Source organism: Euphorbia lathyris, chromosome 2 (assembly GCF_963576675.1).
Source record: "Euphorbia lathyris chromosome 2, ddEupLath1.1, whole genome shotgun sequence".
NCBI classification, from domain to species: Eukaryota; Viridiplantae; Streptophyta; class Magnoliopsida; order Malpighiales; family Euphorbiaceae; genus Euphorbia; species Euphorbia lathyris.
Genome location: NC_088911.1, coordinates 118,288,169 through 118,310,262, shown reverse-complemented (window position 1 = coordinate 118,310,262; position 22,094 = coordinate 118,288,169). Strand labels below are relative to the sequence as shown.

General features: G+C 37.5%; 1 protein-coding gene across 4 annotated transcripts; it reads right to left on the bottom strand.

Moving 5' to 3' along the window:
- Positions 1 to 14,438: 14,438 nt before the first annotated feature.
- Positions 14,439 to 20,139, bottom strand: LOC136219666 (deoxyhypusine synthase). Of its 4 annotated transcripts, none has more exons than XM_066007153.1 (10): positions 19,985 to 20,139; positions 19,228 to 19,339; positions 18,982 to 19,093; positions 18,399 to 18,614; positions 18,106 to 18,273; positions 17,163 to 17,381; positions 16,829 to 16,915; positions 15,250 to 15,355; positions 14,909 to 15,144; positions 14,439 to 14,724 (listed from the first exon to the last, which is right to left on the bottom strand). In XM_066007153.1, the coding sequence occupies exons 4-10, from the start codon at positions 18,591 to 18,593 to the stop codon at positions 14,635 to 14,637; spliced, it is 1,101 nt and encodes a 366-aa protein (XP_065863225.1). In that variant the 5' UTR covers positions 18,594 to 18,614; positions 18,982 to 19,093; positions 19,228 to 19,339; positions 19,985 to 20,139; the 3' UTR covers positions 14,439 to 14,634. The 4 variants fall into 4 exon arrangements, with proteins under 4 accessions (XP_065863225.1, XP_065863224.1, XP_065863223.1 ...); XM_066007152.1 differs by having other exon boundaries at positions 19,228 to 19,360; positions 19,985 to 20,003; XM_066007151.1 differs by lacking the exon at positions 19,985 to 20,139 and having other exon boundaries at positions 19,228 to 19,571.
- Positions 20,140 to 22,094: the final 1,955 nt, after the last annotated feature.

Here is a 22,094-nt window from a genome sequence, read left to right as displayed (position 1 = left end):
GTTAATTTTCCTTATTTTTGATTAATATTAGAAAATAAAATGTCAAGCTAACTCGGCTCTCAAGATTTGTATTTTAGGTACGAGGAAGGAGTGAAAATCTACTCAAATACTTGGGGCGTATCATTATTTACGTGGGGCGTATCGTCATTTACGCGGAGCGTAAAACATGGTGTCAGAAATAATTGCCTTATCCGCAGGCACCATGTGGAATTGACTCAGCATACGTGGGGCGTATGACACCTTACGCGGGGCGTATGACACATGTCGAAAATGATTGGCCTAATCCTGAAAGTCAGACTACATTGTCTCCCGAAGTCAAATCTCCATACGCGGGGCGTATCACCATTTACGCGGGGCGTAAAAGGTAGTTCTTCAACGTAAAAAGATCAGAGACTCATTTACGCGGGGCGTACTTTAGCTACGCAGGGCGTATTTGAGACAATTAGACATATAATTGGTCCACATGCAGGAGATTTCTGACGGAATAGGCATATACGCGGGGCGTGCCTCACCTTACGCAGGGCGTATCATGGGATTTCTGCACCAAATAATGTTGCTCCATACTTGTACCTTATGAAGTTACAATTCTACCCCTAGCTTGATGTATAAATAAGAGTGACTAGCACTCATTTAGAAATCCACCACATCACCTTCTACCCTCTACCATATACACCTTGTACATAGCTACATTTTGCTTCTTTTAGATAGTGTTGTGTAGTTTTGTAGTATAGATTCAGTTTATGTAATAAAACTCTCCCACCTCGAGAGCTTGTTCGGTTATTCCGGCATTCCATCAACGTTCCGCTCCATCATTCGTCACCAAGCTCGAGAGTTCCACCTCCAAGTCCTAAGAGACGGCCTTGAGTCCGGTTAGCGAGTTCCGAGGGCCGATTCTTCCCTCTTTACTTGCTAATTAGCTTTGATCTCATCCTATGTACTAGGCTTGGTTGTATTCTATATTCTTACTCTCCATATTTATAATATATGATTTGCAATTTCCGTTTCTGTATACGTGTTGATGTTTATTGCTTGTTTTGATACTCATAATTGACTATTGTGTAGGGGAACGCGATTTCCGACGCCATTCGGGCTATCTTTAGGGGATTCATATAGGTGTTGCCTTACCGGAAGTGACAAACCGGAAACCGTAGGAATTGACAAGCCACGGAACTTACGGGCCCTAGTTTCTGATCCCCAGCATTAGACACGCCTTGACTAGGAACCACGTAGTCTAAGTACTTCACGGGTCGGTCGAACTACACGTAGTCGTCTTTGCAAGAGTAAATCGTCAACCGAATATATTCGGAGTTATTGCATATTATATTTATAACTTATCGTCACCCATATCACTCCGTGGGGTTTTCCATTACATAAATCTGTGTCACCAGTAGATTAGGAGTAGTTTGTAGTTGTGTCTCACACCAACTCAAAGTATTCACCGCTTAGATAACGTATAAAATCGAGTCGTCTAATACTTGTAGTTATAAATCCCGTGGATTCGATACCCGGTCTTAACCGGATTATTACTTGATACGATGGGGTACACTTGCCCCTAAGTAGTCGTAGCGTCTAGTAGAGTTAAGAGCAATTTATAAAGATCACATCCATAGATATAGAGTCCGCACTCATAATATATACATTTCATCGTCATTAGAAAACTCTACCTAGATCCTATGCCCATCAAGGTGCCTTAACTCTAAAAGCAATCACGGTACGACTCCTAGATCCATCTACACTCGGATCTCCATCATCTCGGTAAGTGCAAGAGGTACGTCTAGCTACGAGACGTTAAAATGTAAGCGCTTATGGGAGGCACCCCACTCTGGTCTACGGTAATGTTCTCGGTATTTTTATCTCGTTTTCGATTCATTTTAACCCATTTTCCCCGTCCAAACTCCCACCTATTTATATAACCCTTTTAATTTTCATTTTTTCCATTTTATTCTTCTTAATTTTGTTGGTTTATTTTCATTTTTTTCTTTATTTTTTATTTTTCCTCATTTTATATACATATTTATATATTTATATACTAAAAAAAAGCTCCTAGGATGAAAAGGGGGCAAAAATAATTTTGCCCCCATTTTAGGCTGGTCTCAGCGAGACCACTAAGTGTCTCGCCGAGACAAGCTCCTGGAACTTTGTTCCAGGAGCTGCCAGCCAAGGTCTCGGCGAGACCTTAGTATGTCTCGCCGAGACCTGGCGAATCCCACTAATTAGTGGGATTCGCCCAGCTCCCCCCCCACACACTTTCTTTTCTTTCGCCCAACACTTCTCTCTCACCCCAATTTCTTCTCTTTTCCTCATTTCCACCCATCACTTTTCCAATTTTCATTTCATCTCCTACCCCCCTCACACATTTCGCCCAACTCCCTAACTCACCCTCCTTTTCCCCAATTTCTTATGCTTACTCTCTCTCTCCTCTCACTCTCAACTTTCTCATTCCATCCCCAAATTCCACCATTCTTCCTCACAATTCTTCCATTTTTCACTCATTTCTTTTTCCACAATTTCCTTTCCACCAACATTTCTCCTCATTTCCCTCATTCCCTTCTAGATTCCTCACTCTTCTCTTTCTCATTTTCCAATTTTTTCTTTTGAACTTCCATCACCCATTTCCTCTTTCTCACTCTACATTCACTCAATCTCTTCCAATTTCTTCCAATTTCATCAAATTTCTTCACATCTTCCTCCCCATTTGACCTTCCTTACCAATTTCCCCAATTTTCCATAACCTAGAATTTTAGGTTTTTGTTCTTCCTTCTCCCAAATTTCACCACACCACTTCTCCCTTCCTTCTATTTAACTTCACCCACTTCCTACATTCTCTACATTTCACTTCAATTTTAACAATTTCTTCATTTATCCAAATTTTCCATTATTAGACCTTTAGCAATTTTGAACCTTTCCTTTTAATTTTTCTTTGTGTTGTTATTCTTCCATTGTCACTAACACATTTTGCAGATGTCAACTCGGAGTAGCAAGCGATTCAAAAATCCGACAAAGAAACCCTCCTCTTCCACACCGGCTGCTGAAAGCTCGGATTCCGACAACCCCCCGGTTCACGCTCCCACCACCCGTGACCCAAGCACGGGACGTGTCTGCCCACTTGCTGAACGATACAGTTGTCCTTTTAAAATATTTTCTGATGAAGAAGGTGTCAGGTACCGTATCATTAACTCTATGAATATTGCACAACCACTTTATTTTGATCTTGATGCATATGATAAATTTGGGGATGTGGATGCATTGCGTGCTGTTTTAGGTCGTCTAGGTTGGACCCATCTTGCTTTCACTTGGTATGGTACTCGTCCGGTGCTATTACGTGAATTTTTTACCACCCTTGAGGTCTTTGATGCACCCCACTCGGCTAAAATGCTTAAATTCTGTTTGTTTTGTAGGGCCTTCGAAGCCGATGAAAAACTCTTTTGCACTTGCTTTGACATTCGTCCAGGGGGAATTGATTCTCTTTCCCCCAACGTCACCCCTGAATCGGCTTGGCTTAAACTCGCCAATTCCTCTCCTTACGAAAGGGGCTCCTAGAAGTCCTCTCATATTGTGGATCACACACTCAAAATGATCCACAAATTTAGTTGTCATGCCATTCAGGGCAAAAAGGAGAGTGACAAAGTTAGTGACCTAGACATTACTATCCTTTGGTGCATCAAGAACCGCAAAAAAGTTAATGTTGCCCGCATTGTCTATCGTGCCATGGACACGATCCAACATAATAATAAACGCACTTTAGCTTTTGGTCACGTTGTCTCTAGATTTGCCATCCATTTTGGCTTTCAAAATGCCTTGTGTAGTTATGAGCAACTTCCACTGTTAATCTTTGATGAACTATATTTGCACGCAGTTGTTCGTTCTGCAGTTATCTCTCCAGATACCACTGATATTGCTATGCCTGATGTTGGTGCCAGTGCCCCCACTGATAACCCTACTCCTGATTTTGTTGACCTCGACATCCGTAGACGTTTGGATGGGCTTGAGCGTATTTCCCACCAACACACCGAGGCATTAGCCCGCTTGGAGCGACTCCACTTACAAACGCAAGCTGACAACGACCGCTACAATTCTCGCTTCGACAGCTTCATGACACATTACGCCAACAAGCGTAATTGGCACCTCCCCGATTGAGTTGGTATTTCCTATCTTTTCCTTTTTCTTTACTACTGTTTTGCGCCTTTTGGAATTAGGCTTAAACTTAGTAGGGAGGGGGGGGGGGGGGATAAAAGATAGGAAATGGAGCAAACATGTGTGCATTTATGTGTTAGTTGTGTGTTTAGTGTCGTATTTGTTGTTTTTAATTACATAGGTTGTGTGTTTATTGCTTGTATCCTTTTTGTGCAATTGTTACTTTTTGTGTTGGCAACACTACCCAAACCTTATAGCTCAAGCATGTTCAAAAGCATCAATTATGTCCCGAAACAAACTTTAAAACCAAGTTTCGAATAGCGTTAACTTGTGATAGGATAAACTTTCAATTGACAATTCTAAAATTCTGAAATTGAATCATCGAGTCATTAATAAAAACTTGAATAGCTCTTTTTGAACTTATACTCAATTTTAGTCATTCACCTATAGTTGAAACACTTGAACTTGTAGCACAAAACTCACCCACGGAGAGATATTTTGAGCCACGAGCACATTAAATAGCTCGATTACTTTTTTTGATGTGGGACCCACACTTGTTTTTAACTATAGGGCTTGCATCAAATACTAACCAAAACCACACGCACCGAATTAGGAATTTGATATGATTAAGGCCTTCTTTCATTTCGCCACCACATAAAAGCATTAACCTACCCAAAGTCAACTTCCCTTGTTCACCCCGTTGAGCTTTACCCTTCTTTCGCCACCACAATACAAACCCATACCATTACTCTCCAACCAAAATTCCCAGAATCTTTTGAGTTTCTAAACAACTCCTTAAGGGTACCATGAATCCAAAAATAAAAAGAGCACCCAAGCAAAACATATACATTCTTTAGCTCATACACATCAAACCCCCCTAATGTAACTCTCCTATGCCACAAACTCCAAGTCTATACGTGTTAGAAAAAGGGGGAGAAAAAGAAAAGAAAGAAAAATGAATGAATACACTCAAGTACCCATGCACACCTCAATACATGAGAAACTCAATAAGATTCTTAAAACCACATTTCCATCACAATCACACCCGTCCTAAAACCCTCATTACAACCCTTAATAAGTCCTTCTGATCAAATCCTAGTAAGGAAGCATAGTGGTAGAGGTTGGATGACCATGCAAGCCCGCGATAGTTATTACTTGTGTTGGGAAGTTGAGAGAAAACACCTTACCCTAAACACTTGAGCGTAAAGAGTGAATCCCTTGTGAGGTGTTTAATGAGTTCATTATGTATCGACTATTGGAAGAATGTCTCACTAATGGCCAAAGCATAAATTCAAAAATCTTTGAGTTGTTTAAGATGTTTATCATGATTCGGATGGTTTGAAATTTGGATCTTCCATGTTGTCGATTGAAATAAATCATATCTCTTTGTTAATCTATTTGGATAATTGGTTTTCGAGCTTTGTTTTCGGATTTAATTTGCTTAAGGAAAAGCAAAAGCTTAAAGTTTGGGGATGTTGTTGCCGCCCGTTTGCATAATAAAATCGAGTCATAATTTAGTCCATTTTGTTGTGTTCGTTATCACTTTAGTGTCATTTTGTGTTAATTTCACTTTATTTCGCAATTTCACACACCGTCACGTAATTTCAATTTAATTCACGAGTTTTTAATTAATTTTTACACCCTCACGAGATTGACAATTTATCCAAGTGAGTTACAGGGCAAGAACGAGGGAACGTTACGTGAAAATACAACAAAATGGTGGTTTTTGGTCAGTCAGGGCCAAACGCAACAGATTCGCGAAACAAGCGTTGCAACATACTGGAGAAGAATTGCTGATTTCTGCTCAGAGGCATGTCTCGGCGAGACGCATTTAGGTCTCAGCGAGACCTCCTGAAATTGGCCTAAAAGGCCAATTTTAGGGGCAGGTCTCGGCGAGACCTGCCACAGCCCGCAACTTGCACCGGGCGGCTCCTCCTTTCAATGCAAGCCCATATCCTTCAGCCATTTGATTTCTCAAGGCCATTAAATGCATTATTTCAGTAATTTGGAGGCTTTCAATCATCAAAATCAGAATCATACCTTGATTGAAGCAAGATTTGGCCTATAAATAGAAGAGATTTGAAGAAGAAAGTTACACTTTTTGCATCCTTAAGCTTAGAAACTCCATTGTTGTTGTTGCCAAGCTTTGGGCATTTGTCTTTTCTCTTGTTTTAGTTACTCTTTGTAGTTCTTAAGTACAATTTCTTATTTCAAAACCATTTCCTTTTAGTTTTGTAAGTTGATTTCACATTTAATCAAAGTTTGTTCATCTTTCATTCCTTTATCTTCTACTTTCAATGAGTTTCACTTCATTTCACTTTATTTCAAGTTTTGTTTCCCCAATAACCATGAACTAATTCTTCCCTACTAGGGATGAGGGGAATCTTTCTAATGTTTTGAGTCAATTTAGAAGTCGATTAGATAATCACCCGAAAGGAACTCGATTTCAAAGAACTAAGAACGTAAGCTTAATCTACATTTCAGTTAATCGCTTTTTACTCACCATAGTAACAAGAGGTTAACAGAAAACTACATTCTTAGACTCGATAGCAAGTCGATGTGGTTTCTAACATTACATTGCTAGGATTTCTCATTGAGCTTAACGCTTTCTTGTCGTATTTAAGTAACCATTGGCCCGGTTAAGTGAATAGGAGTGAAGAAATAGAACGAGGTGGTCTAAGGTCTTAACACCGAGTTTCTTTTAGAAATCACCATCTTTAAAATCACGAACTTCTCCTCGGTTTCTTATTTCAATTGATTTCATTGGCTCAAACTTAGGAAGTGAACCCGATTCCCTAGTGTTTTACTCCATTGCTTTAACAACAAAAGTTTTTCATAGCTAATAACAACTCAAACCTCTTTTATTCAATCGTTTAGACTTCATAAACTTGTGGATAGTTAATGATTGTGCGGAATCCCTGTGGGATCGATCTTTATACGTGAGTATACTGTATTACTTGGTACGATAAAGTGCACTTGCTCTTAAAAGCACGTATACGTTTTATACGCATCACACATCACACAGTCAATGGTTGCAACCTACGGCCTGGCGATCTATTAAGAACTGAGACAATAAGTGGACATGTATGTCCTTGCGCCTTACATCCTTTTAATTTCTGATATTCATATCATGTCTTTTGTTTAAACTATTATGATTTTATTGGTTTTAAGTATTATTATATGGACTTGGGTTATTTATTTAGCTTCACTAGGTGTTATTGATGGCATTTGCAGTAAGAAAATGTTGCATATTCTGCATTGGTCTTTTGCCTTGTATATAATTTCTTAACATGAGACTCAGAAATTGATCTCATAGACTCTCTGGCCCTATTAGAGCTTGTCTTCAAATGTTTTTTTTTTTTTGCCTATGTTATTTTAAGAAGCCTTCAGGGAGAAGCTCTAGAGAGAGAATCAAAGCGATGTTCAGGGAGAAGTTGTGTATCGAAGCGTTTAGGGACAATGGGTTTAATAAAGTAAAAACCCTAACACACACACGCGCGCACACACACACGCACACACACATATATATTTGTTTAATTTAATTATTTTTGTAAAATAATATTTAACTAGTTATTTTTACTTTATTACCTTATTAAAAGCATTGTGACGGAAATACAAAAAAGTCACAATTAACATCACAAAGCCTTGGACATAATTATTTGTCTATTATTCTATCTCGTTGGATAGCGGGAATACTCTCGCCATTTTAGTTTGATAGAATCTTTCATTCCGTCTAGAGATACCGTCTCAAGATTTGGCGGGTCTGCTTGTGACGGAATTCCTTCAGCATTTTCTGATGGAAACTCATTCTGTCAGAAAATTCCATCTGAGATTTGGTTTTTTCTAGTAGTGTATGTTTAAGCATTTGCTCCATTAACCAAAATGACAATTGTTAGAGCTCTTCTTACAGTTGTTGCAATGGATCAAGTACACAAATTTCAAATTGATATCACTAATGTTTTCTTACATGGAGATGTCTTAGAGGATATCTAGATGCAATTATGTCAAGGATACACTCACTCTGGTTGCAAAATTCAACAAACATCCAATCATTTGTTTCTAACCAAACATAATAAAAACTCTTGTATAGGATCGATGAAGCCCCCAAACAATGGTTCTCTAAACTGTCCACTACTATTCTTACATTGGGGTATATTTAGACCAAGTCTGACTATAGTCTCTTTGTTCATTATACATCCACCAATGTCACCCTTATCCCCATCTATGTTGACAACCTTCTTATATGTGGAATTCTCTCTGTCATTGATCAACTAAAAACCATGCTTTCTCAAGCATTTCACATGAAAGATCATGGCCCTCTATGTGGTGTTGAGGTTAATATTGATTGATTTAAAATGTTTAAATTAATCAATTTACATACTAACAGAATAATTAATTTTAATTTATCAAACACTAATAATGAATTAGTTAATGTCAAATAGTTAACAACAACAACATACAACTAACGGGAACAGCAAATAGTAAATAGTAAACAACTATCAACAATAGTAACAACAAACAACTGAATCAAATAGGCCTTAAATGTAGTGTAATATATAATATAATTGAAAGAATAATAAATTGTTTACCATATAAGGAAAACAGGGATAGACATATTGATTGCAATATGTAACAAGAAAATGGAACAAGATAACTTTTGTATTAGCTTATCTAATATGCAACTAAAAAAATGTTAACAAAAATTCAAGTTTCGCAATGTGGTCCTAAGATAATGAAAACAATTAAAATGATTTACTTTTTTTCAATACGAATGAGGGCTCACGCAGCCTAAAAAAACAAAGAAACACATATAAATCATAGGCAAGGTTGAGGGGACCTAATCAAGGATCATATTTCTTGTCCATGAGACACTGCTAGCATCGTCTAAGGACTCTAGATAAGCACAAAAAGGACATTCTCATACATATGAAGGCCTCTTGGAATAATCAAAGAAAAGTTGGCAAGCTTGTCTACACTTGGTTGGTTGCTTTCCTTGTATGCCAATCCTTTGGCTTAGTCACGGGGTGCAAACAATACAACTGGTTTTAGTTGTACTAGCATTACCCCCCTCCACCCACAGGAATCTTCTTGTTATTTTTTCAATTTCATCTATAATTCCTACAGGCAGAGAGAGTTTGCATGGAAAAAAGGAATGCTAGTAAAGACCAATTTCACCATAGTGGAACGTCCCGTGAGATTTAAAGTCCTTCCTTTCTAGCCTGATAGGTGATTCTGGACTCTATCAACAACATGTTGAAAGGAAGAATCCGTCAGACGATCGTGAATGGCAGGTATGCCAAGGTACAACCTAATATCAGGCGTGATAAGAATACTAGAGATGTTATTGATAATTTCGGCTTAGTCCATTGTCATGTTTTTACTAAAAAATACCAAACTTGGAGAAGTTGGCCTTCTTCCCCAAGCACATGCAAACGGTCTCCATATAGTCTTTGATAACCATCATCTGATTTAGGGAATCCTCTACAAATAAGACATGGTCATCCGTAAAAAAACAAAAGAGGGAGCGATGGGTCTCTCTAAGAAGTCCGGATGGGTTTTCACCTCCCTTCATTTAGAGCTAAATTGATAAAGTGAGAAAGTCTGTTGATGCAAAGCACAAATACATATGGGGAAAGAGAGTCTCCCTGTCGAATTCCATGAGATGGTTGGAAATGGTCTAATTTCTTATTGTTCCAAGAGAACATAAAGATTGGGACTCCGAATACATTCCATTATGTTTCTGGTCCAAGTCTGGTTGAAACCAGCCACCTTAAGAGTATCCTCAGTGAAGTTCTAATCAAGTCTATCATAGGCCTTCTCTAGGTTAATTTTGATGATCATATGACCGTTATCATCCTTTATGTTGTCCATTGAATGAACAACTTCTTGGAAAATGACAATATTATCCACAATTTGACGACCGGGAACAAAGTTGCTCCAGTGAGCAGAAATAATATCTGGAAGGACAATTTTTAATATGTTGGCCAAAGTTTTTGTGATGATCTTGTAAGCCACGTTGTAGAGTCCAATAGGCCTCAGTTGCTTCATACTCTTTGGGTTCTGTACTTTGGGTATCATGCAAATAAGTGTATCATTGAGTTTCTCAGGAAGCTTCCCATCGTTCCAGAAATCAGTAAAGAGTTTAAACACATAAATATTGAAGATGGCCCAACACTTTTGGTAGAAGTCGGGATTGAACCCGTCTTGACCAATAGCTTTAGTAGGACCCATATCAAAAAGAGTGGCTCTGACTACGTTCATGGTGAAATCTGACTCTAAAAGTTGTGTGTGTCTTTCTTCAAGTAAGGTAAAAATATGAGACCTGAATGGGACCAATGATGCATCCATATAAAGTTTGGTATAAAACTCAAGAGCCATACTTGTAAGTTTGGTTTCATCCTCCGTCCAATTACCCTCCTCGTCATAGAGACCTTTGATACGATTTTTATTTTATCGGATAATTATTGAGAGATGGAAATTTTTCGTGTTCCTATCTCCCGATATGATCCACTATTTCCTTGTTTTTTAGTACCAATATATTTCTTCTTGTTGTAGAACCAAGTCAAGGCCAGCTTTGAGATTTTTCTCTAGTTGAAGCAGACTAGAATTAAACTTATGAACTATTACTTATCACATGGTCCATGTGATACGATAATATATATAGAAATATTAAAATTGAAGTAATAGAAATTAAGTGAACATATGTGAAAGTGTATGAAACACTCAAACATAAATTAAAAAACAGAGTTAGACAATTCTGATGTTTATGTTAGCAGTCTCGCTAAGACAGATTTTATCGCTATTGATACCAACTCCCAAGATACAACAAAATACATAAGCGAACTCTTATCGCGTGTAAGGTTTTTATCACCGGAAAGAGAAGAGGAATAATTCGAACAAACAAAAAGCAAAATTAATTTCAGAGAGTATATTTCGTTTTTTGCTGACAGATCAATTCTATATATATAACTTGAATAGACACGATTGTTCACGAATAGAGACGAATGTTCAGAACCAGAGGTGACTGTTGAAATTAAAAATTCAATAAAAAAAATTAAATTGCATTTATAAACAGAATCTAGCTCAAAGTATTTTAAGGATAAAAATAATAATGGACCGAAGCTAAAGTAGGCCCATTTTAGTGCGGTATTCGCGTCGCCCATATCATGGTGCGCTCCTAACCTCGCAGTGCTTCGGTTGCACCTCCCCTGCGCATGTCCCCTAGTAATAGGTTAAAGTTTATAAAGGTCATTTGTTTATAAACTAGTGGAAATTCTAATTTCTTTCGTATGTAGGATGAGGAAGTTTGATTTCCCTTTATCATCTTCAAAGTTTTACTTTGAGCATCAATTTCTCAATTTTGTTTTTTTTCATAAAAATAACCGACATGTGATAGCCATGTGACCGATACGTGGATGTCATGTGTCGTTTCGGTCAGAGATCTAAATTGACTCATACTGATATATCACCTACGTCATCATTTCGATGCTTTTTAATCACTGAAATTGTCAAAGTAACCTTTTTTTTTTTTGAAGAAAAGAAGAAAAAATTGTCAAAGTAACCTAATTGAAACAAAACTCAAAGTTGAGTGATTTTATTGAAACAAATTGAAATTGAATGACAATTTTGAAATATATATGGAAGTTCAATTGTATTTAACCCCCCTTATGACTCCAACCAACACTAGTTGTTCGGAGTAAATGATTTTGCGTTAAAAGCCCACAGTTAAATGAATGCTTTTTATCTAGGGAAAATTACAAAACTGGGTCAAATGGGAGGCCCATTTATATATTAAACCCATTTACTAATTCTACTACATATCTAGACTGATTTTGTGCGACTTTCCAAAAATACCCCTGACCTTCCCACTTCCACCACTTGCGAATTGCCGCTCCCTCTATCTCCTTGGTTATGCGAAAAGTTGCTCCAGCATTAATGATTTCAAGACTTTTGATCTTCCTTTATTCCTTTAAATTGCACGAAATCTGCACCATTTAGTCAAAATCATAATAAATTTCTCTTTTTCATCTCTTCATCTCTTCATCTCTTGATTCTGCAACTTCCCAACCCTAGAAAACAAGTAAATGGTTTTTCATCTTCCTGTTCGTTGCTTGGTTTCTTTCTTCTTGTTACCATCAAAGAAATTGTTTTTCTACGTTATTTCCTTCGTTCTTCCCATGTTATCATATTGTTATTATCGCTTTTGGGGATGAAAGGAGCGAAAAATGTAAGTATCTGTTTATTTTTTCTGCGTTTTTTCATGAATTCACTTCGCAATCGATGGTTTCGCTAAGCTTTGCGAAGAGAACGAGCCTGGAAAGTGATGATCTACTTCGTGAATTGATAATTTCGCGAAGTTCTGCGAAGAGAAAGAGTCTGAAACGTATGGATCTACCTCGCGAATCGATTAGTTCGCAAAGTCTGCGAATAGATCCTCACGTTTCAGACCTCGCAGACTTCGCGAAAGCAGCGATATGCGATATAGATAGTCACATTTCAGACCTCGCAGACTTCGCGAAAAAATTGATATGCGAAGTAAAATCACCTCCTCCCCTGCACATTTACATTCGCATGCTTCGCTAATTTTCATTTCGCGAAGCCAAAATCGTCTTTGTTCCTAACTAACACGGTTAATTTTTTCTGTAAATGGTTGAATACGTAACATCCCTTTCTGGAAGGCGGCGTACTGGGCTGCAGGGGAGATGATTTTCCTTCCTGTATAGGGATGAACTTTCCCAAGATTGATACATTCACTCCTGAAATGATACATTAGGAGAGGTTGTGTCAATCTCGGGGTGCACCATGGGACACGTCCATCCTATGGTGCCAATCTTCAAAGTGAACCTAACTTAATCCGGTGCCAATTTTGAAGCGGATGCGTAATCTTGGTACCGGATTAGTTAGTTTCACTTTGAAATGATTAGTTAGTAGAGTTCATTGTGGCAATCTTGTTGTAAATTTTGATAATGTTATGATTTTAATGTTCGAATCCGTTGTTGTTTGCCAATTTTTGTTATATACCACTTCGCGTATTAGCTTCAAATCATATCCAGCATTCGCATATGCGAACTAAATTCATCAAGCAAAACAAACTTCAGCTTCGCAGGCTTCGCATATGCGAACTAAATTCATTAAGTAAATTAAAACATTAACTTCGCAGGCTTCGCATATGGATGAATATGCGAAGTCAGACGGGATAGGGCGAGCTCCGCGTAAATATTGAGGGTATTTTTGGAAAGTCGCACAAAATCAGTCTAGATATATAGTAGAATTAGTAAATGGGTTTAATATGTAAATGGGCCTCCCATTTAACCCAGTTTTGTAATTTTCTCTTTGATCTATTTCAAACTTTTAGTCCAACTGGGTAAGTTTTACAAAGCAACTTCACTCTTAGAATAATATCTAAAATCTCATTCTCTCATTTTAAGGGAAAAATAACTGATTATTAAATTTTACCACATTACACAATTTTTTACACCTAACCTGTACATTGCAATTGTTTTATTTTTTATGTGAATAAATAAGTAAAACATTAACACATTAAGTTTGGATTAGACTATGCTTACTTTGTTTTTACAACCATTTGATGAACTTACTTTGTTAAAGTCAACCATCATCTAATGGTGAAAAAAACAAAGTAAGCTTTACTTTGTAAAAAACAAAGTAACCATGTATGAAAAAAAAAAATTAAAAACAATTGTCTTGTATATATGACATGTCAATGTCAAAAATTATATCACGTAGCAAAAGTTAACAAATCAATTAATTTTCCATAAAAAAAAAATGAATTAAATGTCACTCATAGAAATACCTCATGAGACAAAAGTTACCGAATAACAACTCAAGGGACAAATAACAAAATTTTAGATATCACAATGCCCAAATAGGGCTTTAATCCTTCATGCTATAATTTTCTAAACAATTTCAAAAATTTATGCATTCACAATTGATTTGCTCAAACTTCAGAATGAAAGATTATAGCTAAGAACCTAACATTAGAACTAACCATATTTAACTTCAAGGGCATTTGCAGCATACTTTATGAAGGCTACCATTAAACTAAAAATACAAAAACAAACATTTTCACTGTCATCCCAAATTAGAAAGGGCAATAATATGTAGCAGAATCCACTAATTATTACTGCATTCGGGGAAATATTTCATCTCCCCTCTGATTATCTGATGAATAAGAGTTTCTCATTGTGTAATTAATTATTATGAACACTCACCAAAATAGCTTTGCTTGTGCAGTTTCCCATGTTCTCTACAAAAGTGAAACCACCAAGGTGCCATGCCGAAAGATATGAATCGGACTTCCACAGGCGTGCTTTAATAAGTAATCAATGGAACACATGTAAAACAGTATGATTGAGCTCTGAGTAAAAAAAGTAAAAGATTCCTAAATCAATCTATGTCCATCTTATGTCAGATCCCTAATTGGTACCCTAAAAATAGTTCAAATGTCACTTAGCTCATCACCACAAACAGATAAATATTGCATTAAGCCACGGCCTTGACATATCCATTTCTCCTTGAGGCAAATGTTTCAGCAACCAGTAGGGGAAAAGCAATGGTTGCGTCACAATGCACCTGGTTCAAATTTAGAGGAATCATTATTACATTAGCAATGAATTATAAATTAAGGTTTGAAGAAGAAATGAATATTAACATTCCACTGTAATCAAGACGCCCAAAATCACAAATACCATTCAAATCTAAGTAACAATAGAAGTTGACAGTGAAAAAATGAAAAGGACGAAAAGATAATGTTTACCTTTACAGTTTTAGCTGATCCACGAATTTTCCCCCAAGATACAGCCTCATCAGGACGAGCTCCAGAATCACTTCCATCAAATTCCTGAGCTGTATTGATGAAAACTGCATAATCTGCACCATTACGCATCATATTGGCATTGCAGATATGATGCTTAGGAAGCCCTCCTCCAAGAACAATGATTCCGGTCTTTCTAGGAGCCGCATGCACAGCTTCACCATTTATAGCCCTGATATCTATACAAAAAAATTAGCAATTAAGATCTCCATATACCATCTTCCTAAATGAGGCGGTGACCCGATGGGTGATGGGAAGGAACATACTGGAACAAGAAATATTACCTTGCACTATGTCAACAATCAGACCTGGGCTACGATAAGAATGGAAGTATAGCATGTCACCCAAAGACCCATCTGTCAAACCTGGACAGAACACTGGAATGTTGTTCTGCAATTTATCCAAAATAAAATTAATTACTATAGATGACCCAAACAGAACTATAAGCCATAATATGGTGAAAACCACCAATAGTTATGTTATGTGATTCTGAGGGCTAGCCACCTTATTTGTTCACAATCTTTGGCCACTGATATTGGCTGGAAGTGATATGATGCAATAACAAGTGTTATGTGGAGAAACGAAATCAACCTAAACTATCTTCCAGCAGCAATTTTCTCTGCCATCTTTTAAGAGACAGAATTTCTTTGATGCAAAAAGCCAGGATGCTTATCAAATACAAATGCAATGCACCAAACACCCCCCCCCCCCCCCCCCCCCCCCCCCCATCCCGCCCCTTGGGTTGCTAGTAGTACATGGAGGAGTTTAGGGTAGGCATAAGCGCTGATTCGGTAGGTTCTACTTCATCTGCTACACTACACTAAAGAAAAACCTATATTTCAATACTAAAAGCTACCAAGGCAAGCACAAAAAATTCACTCTTCCCTCCCATTTCTACTTGATTACAATTTTGTTTATCTAGAACCTTTCCAAATGTTCTGGCAATTCACTACTTCTCCAATGTAGTGTATGCAAATAAATACTGATAACTAAACTTGAAAAGCATGACAACAATGACAGCAAGATCCAAATATTATAATGTGCAAACAAGCTATCAGTTACAAGTGAATGCTAATGCATGTATGAACTGACTTTCTCTTTTTTCAGCCATTAAAAATAATGCAATAAATATATTTTTTCTAGAAAATAAGCCACTTTCCAGTCTCAGCACATACACATACAAGCGAACTGTTGTTTAGCTTTTTCACTAAACTTTACCTAACATTTGAAACTTAGCTTAATTAACAAGAAAAAAGTGAACATCTCATGTGTGAAATGTTACAACTGTCAGCAGAGAGGGCACTATGCTTCTGATTGCAAAGTCCCTAAGGTACATGTTTCGAAAACAGTTGGAAGTCGAGTTTTTGTATCTACTAGTGTTCTTTTAACTGAATTTCAGGTGAAGAGGGACCATGATGACTTCGTTGATTTCCGGCGTTTGCCTCTATATTTTTAGTATCCTTGGTTTAGCCTCCTTTAGTTATCTATTTATAACTATGCAAACCCCTAATCCCTAACCCATAAGGTTATGGGCATGCTTAATGGATCGAGTTTCGGCCAAGGCCCATTCGGCCATTAATTCCTACACTTATAATTTTCTGAAATAACAGATTAATATTCATGCAAAATGTAATATAAAAAAATCAAAAAATTAATTATTAATTATTAATGCATTATATATCAAGAACAGGGAAGTTAAAAAAAAGGTAATGTTGAAAGATGGTAGAATTTTCAAACTAGAAACAACAAGAGAAACAAAGAACAATGAAAAAAAAAAATCAGAATCTCATAAAATATATATATATATATATATATATAAAGAATGTAGAAAGAAACTCAAGCTAATCTTGGTTTGGTACTCACCTTGTATGCCCAATAAAGGTATGAACTCTCATCATTTATTTCTTTCCCTAGGCGAGCAATCAGTTTTGATGGTGTCCATGAGACATTCTGCAAAAACAAAAAATATATATATACTTAAAATTTATAAACTAATTTCATCATACAAAGGGAACAAATAACTAAAAAAGGTGGGATTATAACCCAACATAAAAGTTCCAAAAACATAATAAATGGAATGCCTATAAAGAAATGAGAGTATTAAGTGAAGAGAAGTATCTCTCTCATAAGTAGGTGAGAACATGCTTCCCATAATGAATTCTGAAAACAAACATTATGAGCCGAAGTGCAAATTTACCTGTTCGATTTGTTCCTTCAACATCTGGTCAAAAATTGGAATGATCCAGTCCTCAAATTTGCAATAGTTGTCATTCGGAACCAACAGGTTACCAATTCGGTTCAATCCTTTAGCACGCAATTGAGCTCCAGGCAGAGAAAAGTCACCTTTGTATGTAGGTGCAAGACATTTAATAAGATCTTCTTCTATCCCACCAGCAGTTGTAACCACTACATCAACCTGCAGTCATATTAGAACCAACAAGTTTTTATTATATAATTAGGCACAAGGAAAAGATAAAAATGTTGGCCTTCTGAAAATTCTTAGGCAAGTTATAACCAAAGTTAATTGAAAAAATCTTAAGCCAGCACTAGATTAAAATGGATTATATCTGTCCGTGGTGCCCTATAAGTGATCAAAATAATGCAACTACTTCAGAAGAGTAACTTCAAACAACTTTAACGCTAATAAAGAGAAGTAACCTATAAATTAGAGCAATCATTTACAGGTTGCTTGAAAATGACCACCATATTGAAAGAAAAAAAAAAGGAACAGGAGCAAAGCCACACATAAACTGTCTTTTTTAAACACATTGCCTGAAACAAATAAAGGACAGTCACAACTTTTCAATGGCGTTCCAATTTTCATGTCCATGTCCTTCTTCCTCTTTTCAAATTCAATTACTCATCAATTTGTTATATTATATCCCATTATACTCTTCTCAAATTCAGTATAGCACTTGAGGGAGTTCACAAATTAACAACAGTTATAAATTTTAATGCGTACTTTACTCAAGAGTCACGATGATTCACATTTTGACTTTCCACATAAACTATACACGTATAGTAGCGAATGAGTTCTTAGGTGCTTGCCCAAATAAATTTGCAGATGTATTTAGTAACTCAGACTTCAAATATAGAGTAAAAAAGAAAAACATGATCAAATTTAGACATCAATAGCTCACCATATGGTGCTGAACAAGGTAGCGAATTGTATCTCTAACACCTGAAGAAACAAGATTCGATGTAAAACCCAAGAAGACTTTGCATTTCACAGATTCTCTATAAGCTTGATTCCTTCCTTCATCACTGCAATCATCTGGTATATCCTCATCAGAAAGCCTCCAATCTAGCTTCAATCAAAGATTGAGTATTTCCAAAAAGAAGAAACAAAAGTATTTAATACAGTATGATGTAGACATGAACTATAAACAAATACAGACCACACAAGCAGCTAGCCAAACTATCGAGAACTAACCATTTGGTTAACAACTTCAATGGCATCCCCAAGGTTTGATGCTTGAAACCCAGTAGAGACCATGGATTTGAGAAGCTGAGAGTAGTCAACTCCTCGGTTAAAATCATAACCCTCAATTTTGAGGCATTTATCTTCAAGGCGCTCAGATTCTTTGAAAACTGTGGCATGCACAGATGATGGTAATTGCTCCCCCATGAAATTAGGGGAAAGTAGCACCTAACAACAATAAAAATCACATTCAAACCTTACTTACACGCTTACATCTGGAAGAAACCCAAAGGAAACAATCATCAGCTACAGCATAGTAATCATGACGAGTTCAATCTACGACCCAGTAAAAAATATTTTTCTTCTATTTTGAGTCCAATAGATCTCTTTTTTCGTAGGTATGCTTTTTAACGATAAACCGTTCAGTATAACCCAGAATTCAAAGAACCAAAAATTCTTATCTATTTCAAATATTCATCAATGGAGAAAATGCTTAGATTCTCTTGAAAATGATTCCTACAGCTTTGGTTTCCTAACCCCATTTACGAATATGCAATAAAGAAAAGAAAATTGAATACAGAATGACAGAGATTACCTCTAAATCGCAAAATCCAAAATCCAAGTTCAGTAGATAATAATTGACCAGTAACGAAGGGTGACCAAAAACCGGCAAAGGCAGCGGCAGTGAGGTAGGCGGCACTTGTCGACTAATTTGAACACAGATGCTAAGTTAGAGAGCTAAATTATATCTAATGCTTTTTTATCAAATAGCTTTTTTAAAAATTTCAATTAACAATAAGCTTAAACTTGATAGCTAAAAAAATAAATAATATGAGATTACCTTCCTTCCCTTCAGCCTTCACCGCCAGAGAAAGGGGCGGAAGTCGGGACGGCGGATAAAGGGCGGCGTCGTGCAGCGGAGATCGGAGGGAGGGAGGGAGACAGACGGCTGGCTGGTGCAGTGAGCAAAGAAACTATAAATTGGAGGGGAGCTTAGCTTACTATCTGCTTTTTGTTTTATTTTATTTGTGCCTATCTATGGACCCGAACGACGACGCTGTTTTAGTCCACGGGCTGGGCTAAAGTAATTAGGTCTCCAGCACAGCGGCTGCCCACTTTATAAATCAGGATCTTATAGAATTAGCAATATTATTACAACCGGACCGGATATTAAGGATATTAAACTGGATTTGTAATTGAGTCATGGGTTATTTGGGGTCCGTTTGTTTTATCTACTGTTTGTTGTTACGGTTTGCTGTTTGAAAAATCTGTTTTTCCAAAAAGTCTGCTTTTCAGGTGTGAAAGGCAAACAGCATGTCACTAACCAAACACCTACCTAATGCTGCTTTTCAGATTTAAAAGTCAAACAGGAGATAACTAACCAAACACCTAAAACTCTCCTGTTTTGAAATGCAAACAGGAGCGTGAAAAATAGCAACCACACGGGCCCTAATCGAATCTGATGGTTTGGATGGATCGATCGGTAAATCAACCAGCATGGCATTTAATTAGGAATGACCATATAAAAGCAGTAAATCACCATATCAAAACAGTAAATCACCATATCATTTAATTAGGAATGAATTTCTTCGACAAACCTGTGAGGCTGTGAAGTCGACGCAGTCGGAGGAGCTGGAGTGGCGGAGGCGATGGGAGGCGGAGGCGCTGGATGGGTGGGAAGGAGGCGGAGGTGCTGGCGTTGGATGGGTGGGAAGAAGGAGGCGGGATACGAATATGATTTTGGGGGAGAAAGAAAGAGACAGCTAACAGTAATTCTAATTTTTATTTTTAGGGTTCTGTAACAATTTTGTTTTTTTTAATTAATTGTTTAGATAAAAAAATAATAAATATAAATTAAAAAAATACAAAAAGTTTAAAAACCCGGGGTCACACCGGCTCCCGGGCAGACCGTCAGGTCCCGGTTTTATCCCGGGTCTTTCCGGTTTGTTGAGGATTCAACAAACCGAAGTGGCTCAGACCGGTTGTCTGGCCGGTTCTCGGTCCAGTCCAGTCCGAGCCTAATAATATTGGAATTTAGTCCAAAAAATCCTGATTGGGTATATATAAAAGGTGGAACAAAAGAAACACTTGGCATCATTTTAAAGCTTTAGTTAGGTGATTTATCTGTTATATATATAAAAGGTGGAACAAAAAAACACTTAGCATCATTTTAAAGCTTTAGTTAGGTGATCTATTATATATATAAAAGGTGGAACAAAAGAAACACTTGACATCATTTTAAAGCTTTAGTTAGGTGATTTATCTGGTATATATATAAAAGGTGGAACAAAAAAACACTTAGCATCATTTTAAAGCTTTAGTTAGGTGATCTATTATATATATAAAAGGTGGAACAAAAGAAACACTTGACATCATTTTAAAGCTTTAGTTAGGTGATGTGGCGAAATGTCAAGAGTTTTGCTAAGGTGTCAACAACAACAACAACAAAGCCTTAGTCCCGAAATGATTCGGGGTCGGCTAACATGAACCATCATATAAAACCGTGAAAATCAAGTCGTGTCAGCGACACAGATTCGCTCCCTCCACTCCGTCCTATCCACTACCATATTTTCCTCAATTCCCAATAAACTCATATCACTCTCGATCACCCTCCTCCAAGTTTGCTTAGGTCTTCCCCTACCCCTCACCACTACATCCCTTTGCCACTCTTCGGTTCTCCTAGCCGGCGCATCAAGCGCTCTACGTCTCACATGGCCAAACCACCTTAGTCGGTTTTCTCTCATTTTATTTTCAATAGATGTGACCCCTACTTTTGTCCTAATTATTTCATTACGCACCCGGTCCTTTCTCGTGTGACCACACATCCATCTCAACATACGCATCTCCGCCACCGACATCTTATGGATGTGGCAGTGTTTCACTGCCCAACACTCCGTACCATATAACAATGCTGGTCTAATTGCCGTCCGGTAGAATTTTTCCTTCAATCTATTAGGCATGCCGGGATCACAAAGGAAACCCGTAGCACTCTTCCACTTTGACCAACCAGCTTTAATCCTATGAGCAACATCTCCATCTACTTCTCCATCCGTTTGGATAATAGATCCTAAATACCGGAAGCAATCCGAGGCCTGAACAACTCTCCCATCTAGGGTGATTGTCCCTGCCTCCCTACTCCTACGGCCGCTAAACTTACACTCCAAATATTCTGTCTTACTTCGACTCAACTTAAAGCCTCTAGATTCTAGAGTTTGCCTCCATAGTTCCAACTTCATCTCCACTCCTTCTTTCGTCTCATCAACCAACACAATATCATCTGCAAACAGCATGCACCATGGTATACCATCTTGAAGTGAACTTGTTAGTTCATCCATAACGATGGCAAAAAGAAATGGGCTTAGTGCGGAACCTTGATTCACTCCAATCGTAATAGGAAACTCTTCAGTCTTCCCAACACTAGTACGTACACTCGTGCATACTCCCTCATACATGTCCTTTATGATGTCAATATATTTCCGCGAAATGCCTTTCCTTATCAAGGCCCACCAAAGTACTTCCCTTGGTACCTTATCATATGCTTTCTCCAAGTCAATGAAAACCATATGCAAGTCTTTCTTCTTATTTCGATAGTGCTCCATTAATTGTCTCATTAGATGGATGGCTTCCATAGTTCATCTTCCCGGCATAAAGCCAAACTGGTTTTCCGAGATCTTCACCGTCCTCCTTAGCCTTTGTTCAATCACTCGC